The sequence below is a fragment of the Carlito syrichta genome, unplaced genomic scaffold (assembly GCF_000164805.1).
Source record: "Carlito syrichta isolate Samal-C Ts95f unplaced genomic scaffold, Tarsius_syrichta-2.0.1 Scaffold287633, whole genome shotgun sequence".
NCBI lineage: Eukaryota > Metazoa > Chordata > Mammalia > Primates > Tarsiidae > Carlito > Carlito syrichta.
Genome location: NW_007231729.1, coordinates 1 through 12014, shown reverse-complemented (window position 1 = coordinate 12014; position 12014 = coordinate 1). Strand labels below are relative to the sequence as shown.

The window sequence follows — 12014 nt, the reverse complement described above, 5'->3', positions numbered from 1 at the left end:
TTTTCCTAAAAAGGATTTTTCTACCTCTTCATGCAATTTTATGAATTATTTTAAAGACATCTCCAACAAATAGGAAGATAAATCATTTTGGAAAATGTGAACAATTCCAGAAATATAGACTTTTCATTTCCAGGCCATCAAGCTTAATTTCCTTTTAATATTCATTCACCTGCAGCCCAAATTCTCCATGTATGTTGCCAGTTATTTATGAACTACAAATAGGGCAATAACTTTTTCTGTTTCATGAGATCATTTATACTAAAAAATTTTCTTAAGTCTGATGATGGTGATTGCATCTGAGAAGGCCATATAAGTTACGCCTTCCTCAGGAGACACGAGACAAATATACTTTCCTTTCTCCCAATTAGGGTAATTTCCACACCAGAACAGCTTTTCTACAGCAGTAATAAATTCTCAATCTTTGAAAGTCAAACCACAACAACTAAAAAAAACTGTAGGTGGGATATGCTGGCTTTGGTTTGTTCTTCCCAGTTCTTGATAGCCTTATCAGAGCCTAATTATTTCTTGGCAGCACCCACATAAAATAGATTTTTTGAAGCCTTATATTTACTAAGTGCTTTTTTGTGATTTCCTCACCTTTTTTTAAAATCAGAGTCTCACTCTGTCGCCCATGTTGGAGTGCAATGGCACACTCATGGCCACTGCAGCCTTGACCTCCTAGGCTCAGGGGCGAGCCTTCCATCTCAGCCTTCCAAGTAGCCAGAACTACAGGCAAGCACCATCACGCCTGGCTAATTTTGTGATTTATTGTAGAGATGAGGTCTCACCAAGTTGCCCAAGTTGTTCTCGAAGCCCTGGACTCAGGCAATCCTCTCACCTCGGCCTCCCAAGGTGCTGGGATTATAGGCGTGAGCCACTGTGCCTGGCATTTCCTCACCTTTCTATATACCCCCACCTACCTTCAAATTTAATGAGTTTGAACAGTGCTTGGCTCACAGTAAGCATTCAGTAAATGTTGATGATGACAATAATTGTCATGTTCCAGAGACAGAAAACTATGTTCAATATTTAAACCTATCTTAGCAATGATTTCTAGAGAAAATCAAGAGCAAGTTAAATTCTTTTAAATTGCTCTCCTGTAGGACATGTGTTTATTTTTAAGCAAAAGTGATATATCTCTCTAGCCTAGCTATGTAAAATAGCTTTACTCTCAAAGTGAATGCTATGGGGAGGAAATTGGCAGGGGATGAGATTAAAAGAACTCAGAGAGACATAACAACAAAATGTATTAAAACTTGATTGGCTCTAGATCCAGAAATAAAAATCTACATATTTTAGAAATAACTGAGGAAATGTATATATGGGTGACATTATAGAATTATCCTTTTACTAGGTGTTATAATCATATTGTAGTTATAAAGGAGGATATCTGTAATCTTAGAAGATGTAGGCAGAAATATTTAGGCCTGAAATAATGTGATCTCTGTACTTTCAATGGTTCAGCAAAAAGTCATATATTCAAATATAGAGAAAAAGCAAATGTAACACAACATTAATCACCAATGAATCTAAGTGAAGAGTTTATAGACATTTATGGTACTATACTTTCAACTTTGTAGATGTAAAATTTTTAAATATTTTACTGTACGAGTATCCTTATACATTGATAATACTTATGTACGTCTTATAAAAAGTATACCTATTCAACCTGAAATTAACTACTATAGACACATATTTAATTTTCAGTGTTAATGTATGAATCTCTGTCTTAAATACAAATCAAAATAGTCTAATATCTATTTTAAATTAGAGACAACTAGATGTAGGTGTTAGGATCATAAATTAATATTTCAGTTACATAAAAGATTTCCATCTTTTTTTTCAATATTTCTTCTTTGTTTTTCTTCTTTGTCTAGAATAGTCTGTTTTAAGCTCAAAGTAGCATCTTGAAATCCAGGATTTAAGTCTAATACTTTCTTGAAATCTTCCAAAGCATCATCAAAATATCCTGTTCCAGAATCCAAAAAATGGAAAAGAGGAAAAAAAGCTGAGTATGTCTATATATTATTCATATCAAAGTTTGGATACACATACTTTTGCTTTTATATCTTACAAGCTTTCAACCACTCCTAATAAAGAATTTTTTTCTCTTGATGATGAGGGATGTGAATATCAAAGGGATTTTGTGTGCCTTTATAGAATATACCTAAAATCAGCTATGGGTTTGCTTATTTATTGAGATTTAACAGATAAATAGCATAAATCATCATAAGAAATTTTAACAAAACTACATCACCTGTTTTATCTTACTGCAGTAAAATTAAAAAACTGGACATTTAACATTTCAATGAGAACAGTACCCACAGGCCATTTCATTAAAGAATCTGTCATCTTGAATGTGTCTTGTGTGTTTTCAAAGATTTTAACTCAGAAAGTTTTACAGCTGATCATCGACATTACCCTCATTCCACAGCTGGGAATGCACACGCATAAAGTAATGGGGTCACCCCCACCCCGGAGCCCAGGTCTAATTCCCATCCCAGTGCTCTGCTGTGATCTATAATGCCAATTGAATCCTTAAAATAAACTCTGGTATGCTTCCTTTGTTACAAGCCTAAACCTAAACTTCACATAACTTTAAAACTTGACCACCACGTTAGTTTCACATTTGAGAGCTCTAAAATAACACAATACAGTCAATGACAAAAGGAAAAAAAGAAATTTCTTACCCAGCCTATACAATATCAACCCTCTGTTGTAATATGGAACTTCAAAATTGGGTTGGACTTCTATGGCAGATGTGTAGTCATCCATGGCTTCATAAAAATCAACCCTGAAGTACTTGATTTGCCCCCTGTTGTTATATGCAGTAGCCAAATCCTCAGGGCTGCATTTGCTTTAAACAAAAAGTTCACATTAAAAACACCGTTACCAAATTCCTCCCATTTCTTACTCTCTTTTGGGTATTGTCAAACTTCATAGCCTATAACATGCAGTACTTACACTGAAAAACCAAGCTAAAGAAACAGAGTGCAGATAAAGAGAACTGGAATAAATTTTGGTTTAGCCCTATTATCTACTCCAATGTCAATCTGAAAAGCTCATTAATTTTACAGTGTGTTCAAAGCCCCTGTTCACTGCCAACTTGTTTTGCTGATATACTGTTAAAAGAATTGTTCATTTTCCAAGCACATACCAGCAGGACAAAGAAGACAGATCAGATACATGCTGAACCAAGAGGGAAAGCCAGACCAAAGTTCAAGCTTGCTATGGACATGTCACAATGTGAATAAATTTTATTCTCAAATTCTTAACTGACTTTCAATGAGATTTGAAATTATTTTTCACCAAAAAAGAAACAAAGTTAAACCTAGGTGAAAATTCAACACCCTTATCCCCAGGGAGTGATCTTGGGGGATACAGCTGCCTTCCCTCCAACTTTAGCTGGGATCCTCAAGGGCTCTGAGCTAAGTCAGGGACAATTCTGTTTCCCTTTCTTTTTGGGGGGAGGGGAGTATTGTCAAACTTCATAGCCTATAACATGCAGTACCTACACTGAAAAACCAAGCTAAAGAAAGAGTGCAGATAAATAAAAAGAACTAAAGTAAATGTTGATTTAGCTCTGTTATCTACTTCTATAGGCCTATGCCACTACAATGTCAATCTGAAAAGCTCATTAATTTTACAATTCTGTTTCTCTTTCTTTTCTTTTTTTTCAAAGTGATTTTTTTTCCCAAGTAAACCAAACAGAAAAGATGCAGGTTATACTTATTTGTCACGTCTCTGTTATGCCCTATATTGCAAAGAAGTATTTGTGAGTGCAGTTAATGTAACTCAAAGCTTTGTCTAAGACATCTCAAGATTTCAGACAAGGACTGTAAATACTGCTGCCATAAGAGGTACTCACAGCCCTCCTTCAATCTAAGTTTGCTAACAATGGAGAGGAACCGGGACCATTTTAGAAAATTCCATATGTAAGCTATGAATGAGAGAGACTGGGTTCTGGATGCCACTAGCATCCCTATCAAAACCCAGAAAACAAGAAGGCATACTCCCTTTATCTAGCTGTTACAACACTAGTTTAGTTTGAAAAAAAATGCAGCCTCAGGACACCAATAAGTTTTTAGTTATTAAATCTGAAGCTTCAAAATTTCACAAATTCTTAACATTAATTATTAATTCTTAATATATTTACAGGATCATAGAATGTTAAATCTCATTACAATAAGTTTTTTTTTTTGGAGTAGAGGTCTCACTGTCACCCAGGCAGGAGCATAGTGGCATGCTCATGGCATCACCGCCTCAATCTGCTGGGTTTAGGTGATCCATCTGCCTCAACCTTCCAAGTAGCTGGAACCACAGATGCACGCCACCATGCCCAGCTAACTTTTTTTTTAATTTATTGAAGAGACAAGGTCTCGTAAAGTGGCCCAGGCTGGTCTTGAACCCCTAGGCTCAGGCAATCCTCTCACCTCCACCTCCCAAAGTGCTGGGATTACAGGCATGAGCCACTGCAAATGGCTACAACAAATTCTAAAAGCCTGTTTTTCATATGGAAATTCTGTTTCATAGTTTAAAGAAATGGGCTAACCGTTGATGCTGAAACTTTTTTGGTAATATTTAAATTTTTGTAATGATAGCATTTCTTATCATGGAATTTAACCAAGTTACCTAATCTCAAATGTGAGTTTTTAGCATTTGCTAACTTTAGCAAACAAAAAATATTTGGAAATCAGGTTATGGCTAAGGCTGCATCTTTAGATATTAAAAGAAAATGTTACAAACCATTCAGAGTGAAATGCATTCAAAGATTACCAATACTGTTTCAAAATGATTTAGTGAACCAATATTTTAAAAATGTAAACTCCAAAAGATAAATTTAAGGGAAAAAGTTGAAATGATGAAATTCAACTTCAATCTATGAGTTCCTAGAAGAATTTTAGAACTGTAAGGAAGATGAAGGTTCATTCTGCCGATGAGTAACTTGAGGCTGAGAAAAGACCCTAGCCACGTGCAGAGCCAAGGCTGGAGTTCAGGCACCAGAACTCCCTTCTACTAAATCATGGCAAATTTTCTTTCTTATGCTGGTAAGGAACAGATACTATAATTGCTACAACACATATGTTCTTAGGCTGAGATGTGCAAAGAAGGAAGAATAACAAGACTAGACAGCATCTATACACCTGTTGTTGACTACTTTTTGAAAACTACTAGACCAGTCTATTCCTAGAGTCTGAACAAGGATAGAAAACTAAGTTTTTTTAATTTACTAATCTTTAGGGGAAGTGCATTGAGGCAAGAATGATGATACCATCTTACTGCTTGTTCAGAAACTGCTATTAATTATTACTCCGGTGTATTATTGAAATGAGAAGGCAGTTTTATCTTTCTTGTTTACTCTCATATCACTTAAACAGGATATGAATAAAGTCCTTAGTGATTAGTTAAACTTCATACAAAAGACAAGCTGGTGTCAAGAAAAATCAAATCCTTGAGGGGCCAGGAGGGAGATGGTGAGGACCATGCACCAGCCTGTTCTTTTCTCATCCTGGTCCACTCCACACCATCAACAAGCACAAGGCAAAACCTAGAGTCATAACACACCCAAGCACAAACCACAAAAATGCTTAGGGTGAGCAGACAGTAATACACACCCACCTATAAAGTATTACTGCCCTAATATTGAGCCTGAATTGGATCAAACCTCAAAACTGAACCAACAGCTCACAAGCAATGGAAGACACAGGTGATCTTATTAAATTACATCAGAGGGGCATTCAAGCAAATCCAAAACACGGAAACTCTCAGGACAAGGAATCGGTTTCAACTGGGAAAAAAAGGGGGGCGGGCAGGGCTTAAAGATTAAAAGCGGCCTGACCTATGGCCTGACTTGAACCAAACACTGAAAACAAATCAACCAAGGAACAAAAAAAAAACACACATGGAATTAGTCCATGGAAGAAGTTCCGACACTGACTACATATTTGTCATAGGGAATTATCTGATAACAGCGATACTACGGTCATGTCTTTTAAGAGCCCTTATATTCAGGAGAGCGTTAAGTATCCATGATGAATATTATGTCCTGGTGAACTGACAACGCGGAAGTCGAGTGATGAGTATCCGGAGGTTCATTACACTCTTTCCCATATATTTAAATGTTTTTCCTAACAAGTGAAAAACCCCACAGCCCTCGCTGTGGCGCTGCGGTCGTCGCCCGGTCGTGTCGCCCGCCCCGAGCTCCTGGACACTCGCCGTTAGAATCACGAGTGGAGAAGCCCCGCCAACTGAGTCTCTGACCGGGGAGGGACGGGGAGGGGGGAGAGGCAGCAGCCGCGCCCACAACACACTGAGACTCCGCTCCGGGAAGATGTCCGCGGGGAGAGGAGACTCCCTCCCCGCGTTCTCCGCCGCCCTCGTCCTAGGCCTCGCCTCGGCCTTTCTGGGAAGACTGACGTCGTCCGCCCGCTCCGTCCTCGTGCCGCGTCGAAGAAAGCGCCACGCGTGCCCGCAGGTGGAAGAGTACGGAGGACAGAAGACCCTCGCCACGCACCCGCCCGGGGAGATCCGGCGGCCCCCACTTCTCGCGATAGTTACCTCCCGGGACTCGCGCCGACGGTGGCCGCAGGGGCGCACTGGCCAATGTAGGCGGAGTACAGCGCCTCTGCCTCCGCGTACTCGCCCCTCTCGAAGTGGGCCTGGGCCAGTGCTAGGGTTGCATGGCTTCCTCGCTCCTGCTGCCCTTCCATACCTATCGAAAGCCTAGCTTTCGGTGTGAAATTGCGGCTTATTTCTGAGCAGGTAAAGGCGGCACCACGAAGCCACTTCCGCACCCTGGGATTTAACTTGACAGCAGCCCGCGAAGCTAGGTCTATGTTTTCTGAGGACCCGTCGTCTCGCGAGATAGCTAGGCACCTGTGGGCGGAGTGCCCTGGAGCTCGAGACTGGCCTGCACGGGCATGTGTGAAGGGCGTTTCTGGCGTTATTACCGTGGGTCCCGATTGTCTCTTTTCCCAGAAAAACAGAAGATGAGGCGTTTGCTCTTGGTCACCTGGGACCGGGACCGATGATATCGGAAGCGAGGGAAGCAGAGATTTATGAACGGCTCATTAGCCTGCGGACTTCTTGGAGCTTCCATCCGGGTCCGTCCGCTTAGCCAAAGGCGCACTGAGGGCGACTTGGGTGAGCCGGGTCTACCCCGAGACGCTTTGTGTTCAAATTCCATGAGCGTTGTTTTCCCGCCGCCCTCAGCGCGCACTCAGAAGCTGCCGTTTGTTAGCTCTTGGATCCTAGCTGGCGAAGTTCTCTACGTTTTTGACCCTCTAGAATTGTGTTAGGATGATTAAATAATATTTTCTGCCTAGAGTCTGAAGTCTATGCCCAAAGGAAATCCACGTGATTAAGTGTATTGCGTTTAGTTCAAATTAAAATTATGTGAAAAGCTTTGCCGACCGCGCTACACTGCATACCTACGGGGGGCGGGGCGGCTGACCTGTCTTACTTCCCAAACAACTTGAACCCCTTTCCGTCAGAAAAAGTGAAGATAAAAAATGCATTTAGAGCGTGGTATTTGTATCAGAAAGCCTTAAATTGTGGAGGTTTTTTCTGTTACTTTAATTTGATTTTTAATTTTTATCATTAACACTTAAAAATATACAGTGCATTAATACAAACCCTAGCAGAAATGTAAAGGTTAAATGATCTGGCATTTCCTGTAAGGCGAGAGGTACCGGAGGGCGGGGCGGGCCTCAACAAGATGGCTCCAACCCGGACCAGGATAACAATGGGTGAGAGTGAGCCCGCAAAAATGAGTAACCGGAACTAAGACTCCAAGCCGCAAAGCCAGCCAGTACCTGTTACAGTGAGTCTAGCAACCCCGTTCAGCCAATCGCCAGCAGACGTGACAGCTGTCCCAACCAGTGATTGCTCTCCCCGAGCCCCTCACAGCTTTCTTCAGTGTGCTCTTTATAAACCCGTCGCCCATCTTGCTGGGTGCGACTTCTCCTGCCCACAACTACATGGACCGGTCAACCTCGCCTGGGACTGCGCTAATAAATTTTCTTGGCTCTTTTGTTGCGTTTTGCCTGGTCTGGTTTTGTTTACGTTACATTTCCTATGTAAGAAAATGGACTGCTCAGTAGAACAGAGGGCCAGAAAGAGACCTTCAGACTTTTTTTAAAGGCATTTTAATATATATGGGGAAAAGATACATTATTCAAATGAATGCTATTGGAAGAATTAGTTAACCATTTGGGAGACAATATATTTGAGTATTTAAGAACTGAAATGGCACTGAGTGACCTCTCACAGAAACAAAGATCTGAGTATCACATGTTCTCACTCATATAGTGGACCTTGATCATCCAACGCACTACCATAAGGAAATGACTGACAGTGGTGGGAAACTATGGGGGAAGGGGAAGGGGGATGGGACTAATGGTAGTAAACATCTGTGTGGGGATGGGGAGACATCTGTTATCAACAAGGAGGCCTAAATGAAGCATATTTGTATACCTAACCCTTAACTGTACCCCACAACATCATAATAAAAAATATTGATTAAAAAAAAAAGAATTGAAATGGCATAGTACTCGTTCCAGGTGAATTAAAGTTAGGTATTAAGAAATTAGACTCCAAAAAAGCTAGGAGAAAAATTATCTCATAGAGGCAGGTCTTCCTAAGCATAAAAAGAAAGAAAAAAATATAAACCGTATGATAGAATTAACTATAAAAATAAAAAGCAGAAAGAAACTTATAACTTGCAAAACAATCACCATCTTTAAAATATACAGAACTTTGTACTCAACAATTATTTGTTAAGCATCTACTATGTGCCAGACACAATTTTTAAAATGGAGACTAGAACAGTGAACAAAAGGAAGTCCTCTCCATCACTGAACTTATAGCCTAGTGGCCAGACACAGACAATTTAAAAAACAATTGATAATGATTAGTGCTATAGAGAAAAACCAGGACAGGGATAGAAAGGAGAGTGGTGAAGCCTATGTTTCCAAGTATGTTTAAAATACAGGGTTTCACAAGAAAGCAACTATATTAAAACACAGTTGTGAAAATATTAACAGATTTGAAAAATAATAAAGTATACTTTTTGTTAACAGATTAAATATCAAGATCAAATGGCAAACCCAAAGCTAGCACAGGAAGAAAATAATAAAGATCAAAACAGAGAAACAAAACAAAATAGAAAAATAAAAGAGAAAATAACCAAAACCAAAAGCTGATTCTTCAAAAAGATTAACAAAAATTAATAAACCTTTAGCTAATTTGACTAAAAAAAAGATTCAAATTACTAAAATCAGATATGAAAGTGGGGATATTACTAACAATGCTACAGAAATAAAGGATTATAATAGAGTACTATGAATGCCAAAAGTATGCCAAAAAAAGTAGAGAGCCTAGATGAAATGAACACATTTCTAAAAGCAGAAAACCTACTAAGATCAAATCATGAAGAAAATAGAAAACCTGAATAGAGCTGTCACTAGAAATGAGATTGAATCAGTTAAAAAAAAAACAACAAAAAAAAAACTCTTGACAAAGAAAAGCCTTGAACCTGATGGCTTTAAACCCTAACAAACATTTAAGGAAGAACCAACATTAATCCTTTTAAAACCAACATCAATCTTTTTAAAACTCTTCCAGGCTGGGCTCGGTGGCTCAGCCTGTAATCCCACACCTTGGGAGGCCGAGGTGAGTGGATTGCCTGAGCCCATGGGTTCGAGACCTGCCTGGGCAACTTGGCGAGACCTGATCTCTACAATAAATCAAAAACTAGCCAGGCGTGGTAGCGCATGCCTGTAGTTCCAGCTACTTGGAAGGCTGAGATGGAAGGATTGCCAGAGCCCAGTAGGTCGAAGATGCGGTGGCTGGGAGCGGCTAGGGCACTCCAGTCGGCTACAGAGTGAGACTCCAACTCAAAAAAAAAAGAAAAAGAAAAAAACTCTTCCAAAAAATTGAAAAAGAGGGAACACTTCCTAACTCATTCTATAAAGCCACCACTGCTCTGATACCAAAGCCAGATAAAGACACTAGAATAAGACTACAAACTAATATCCTTTTTGACATAGCTGAAAAAAAATCCTCAACAAAATACTAGCAAATTGAATTCGGCAGCATATTTAAAGGATTATACACCATGATGAAGTGGAATTTATTTCTACAATGTAAAGATTACTTAACTCATGAAAATCAATCAAAAATATTTGCCAACTGCATATCTGGCAAAGGCCTAACATCCAGGATCTACAAGGAACTCAAACATGCCAAAAGGAAAAAACCAAACAGCCCTATTAAAAAGTGTGCAAAAGATATGAATTGACACTTCTCAAAAGAAGATATACAGGCAACCAACAAACATCTGAAAAAGTACTCAGCCTCATTAATCATCAGAGAAATGCAAATCAAAACCACACTGAGATAACACCTAACTCCAGTAAGAATGGCCATCATTAATAATAATAGATGCTGGCAAGGATGCAGAGAAAAGGGAACGCTTCTACACTGCTGGTGAGAATGCAAACTAGTTCAACCTCTATGAAAAACAATGTGGTGATTTCTAGAAGAACTAGAAATTGACCTTCCATATGACCCAGCAATCCCCCTACTAGGAATATACCTGGAGGAACTCAAATCATTCTACAAAAAAGATACCTGCACATGCATGTTTATTGCAGTTGCTATTCACAATAGCAAAAAACATGGAACCAACCATGCTACCCATCAAAACTGGATTGGATGAAAAAATGTGCTATATATACACAATGGAATATTATGCAGCCATAAGGAAGGACAAACATATGGACTTTGCAGCAACTTGGATGGATTTAGAGTCAATAATACTCAGTGATCTATCACAGAAAAAACAGTACCAATGTTCTCACTCATAAGTGGACCCTGAACATTTACCTTAATACTATAAGTAAAGGGATTGGTAGTAGAAGAATATTGCCAGGGTGGGGAGGGGGACACAACATCAATGAGGGTAGCTGATCTCAAACCAGGCAAAATCGGGTCCAAAGAGAGACTCAAATTTCACCTGTGCGATATCAACTTATATACCTAATCCTGAATTGTACCCCACATCTTTAAAATAAACTATAAGTTTTAAAAAATCAATCAATGATGGTTGAGGAAAACAAAATCAATGTAATACAGCAAGTTATTAACAAATGGACAAAAAAAACTCCACTACATGATCATCTCCATTGATGTAGAAAAAATAATTAACAAAATTCAAAACCCTTTCATTATAAAAACACTCAAGCTAGAAATAGAAAGAATCTACCTCATCAAAATAAAGCCACATATGAATAACTCACAGTGAATATCTTACTCAATGGCAAAAGACTGAAAGCTTTTTCTCCAAAATCAGGAACAAGGCAAGGCTGCTCAATTTCACCCCTTCTATTCAAGATAGCACTAGAAGTTCTAGTTAGACCAATTAAGCAAGAAAAAAATAATGCATGCAAGTTAGGAAGAAGTAAAATTATCTCTGTTCACAAATGATAAACTCATATATAGAGACAACCCTAAAGATTTCATTTTAAAAAAAAAAAAAAACTTGTTATAACCAATAAATGAATTTATCCAGATTGTGGGATGCAAAATCAACACACAAAATTCGGTTGCATTTTTATACACTAACAATGAACAACTTGGAAATGAAATTAAGAAAGCAATTCCATTTACAACAACATCAAAAAGAATAAAATATTTAGGAATCAACAAAGGGAGTGAAGCCTTGTTCAATGAAAACTACAAAACTGGATCCGGGGGCAAGGTGGCGACGGCATAGGTGAACTGGTGAGATTCTCTGAATGGACCAAGACTGCATACTGCTGAATAGACCGACTGTAAAGCAGAGGGAAAAGTGAACAAAGCCAGAAGACCCTCATAAGGAAGAACAGGTCATTGCAGAAGAGAAATAAAAGCAACCCCACCTTCCCTCAAAAACAGAAATGAAGAGGGGGAGGGAAAGGGGGAGAGGGAGAAAAATTTACAGAAATGAAGAAAAACCAAAAGAAGAGTATGGG

At 39.0% G+C, this 12014-nt stretch overlaps 1 protein-coding gene across 1 annotated transcript; it reads right to left on the bottom strand.

The window, feature by feature from the left end:
• Positions 1-1536: 1536 nt before the first annotated feature.
• On the bottom strand, positions 1537-6826 carry TTC32 (tetratricopeptide repeat domain 32). Its single transcript, XM_008052882.2, has 3 exons — positions 6559-6826; positions 2691-2857; positions 1537-1969 (listed from the first exon to the last, which is right to left on the bottom strand). Exons 1-3 carry the CDS (start codon positions 6708-6710, stop codon positions 1812-1814), a joined length of 477 nt encoding a protein of 158 aa, XP_008051073.1. The 5' UTR covers positions 6711-6826; the 3' UTR covers positions 1537-1811.
• Between the last annotated feature and the right edge of the window lie 5188 nt (positions 6827-12014).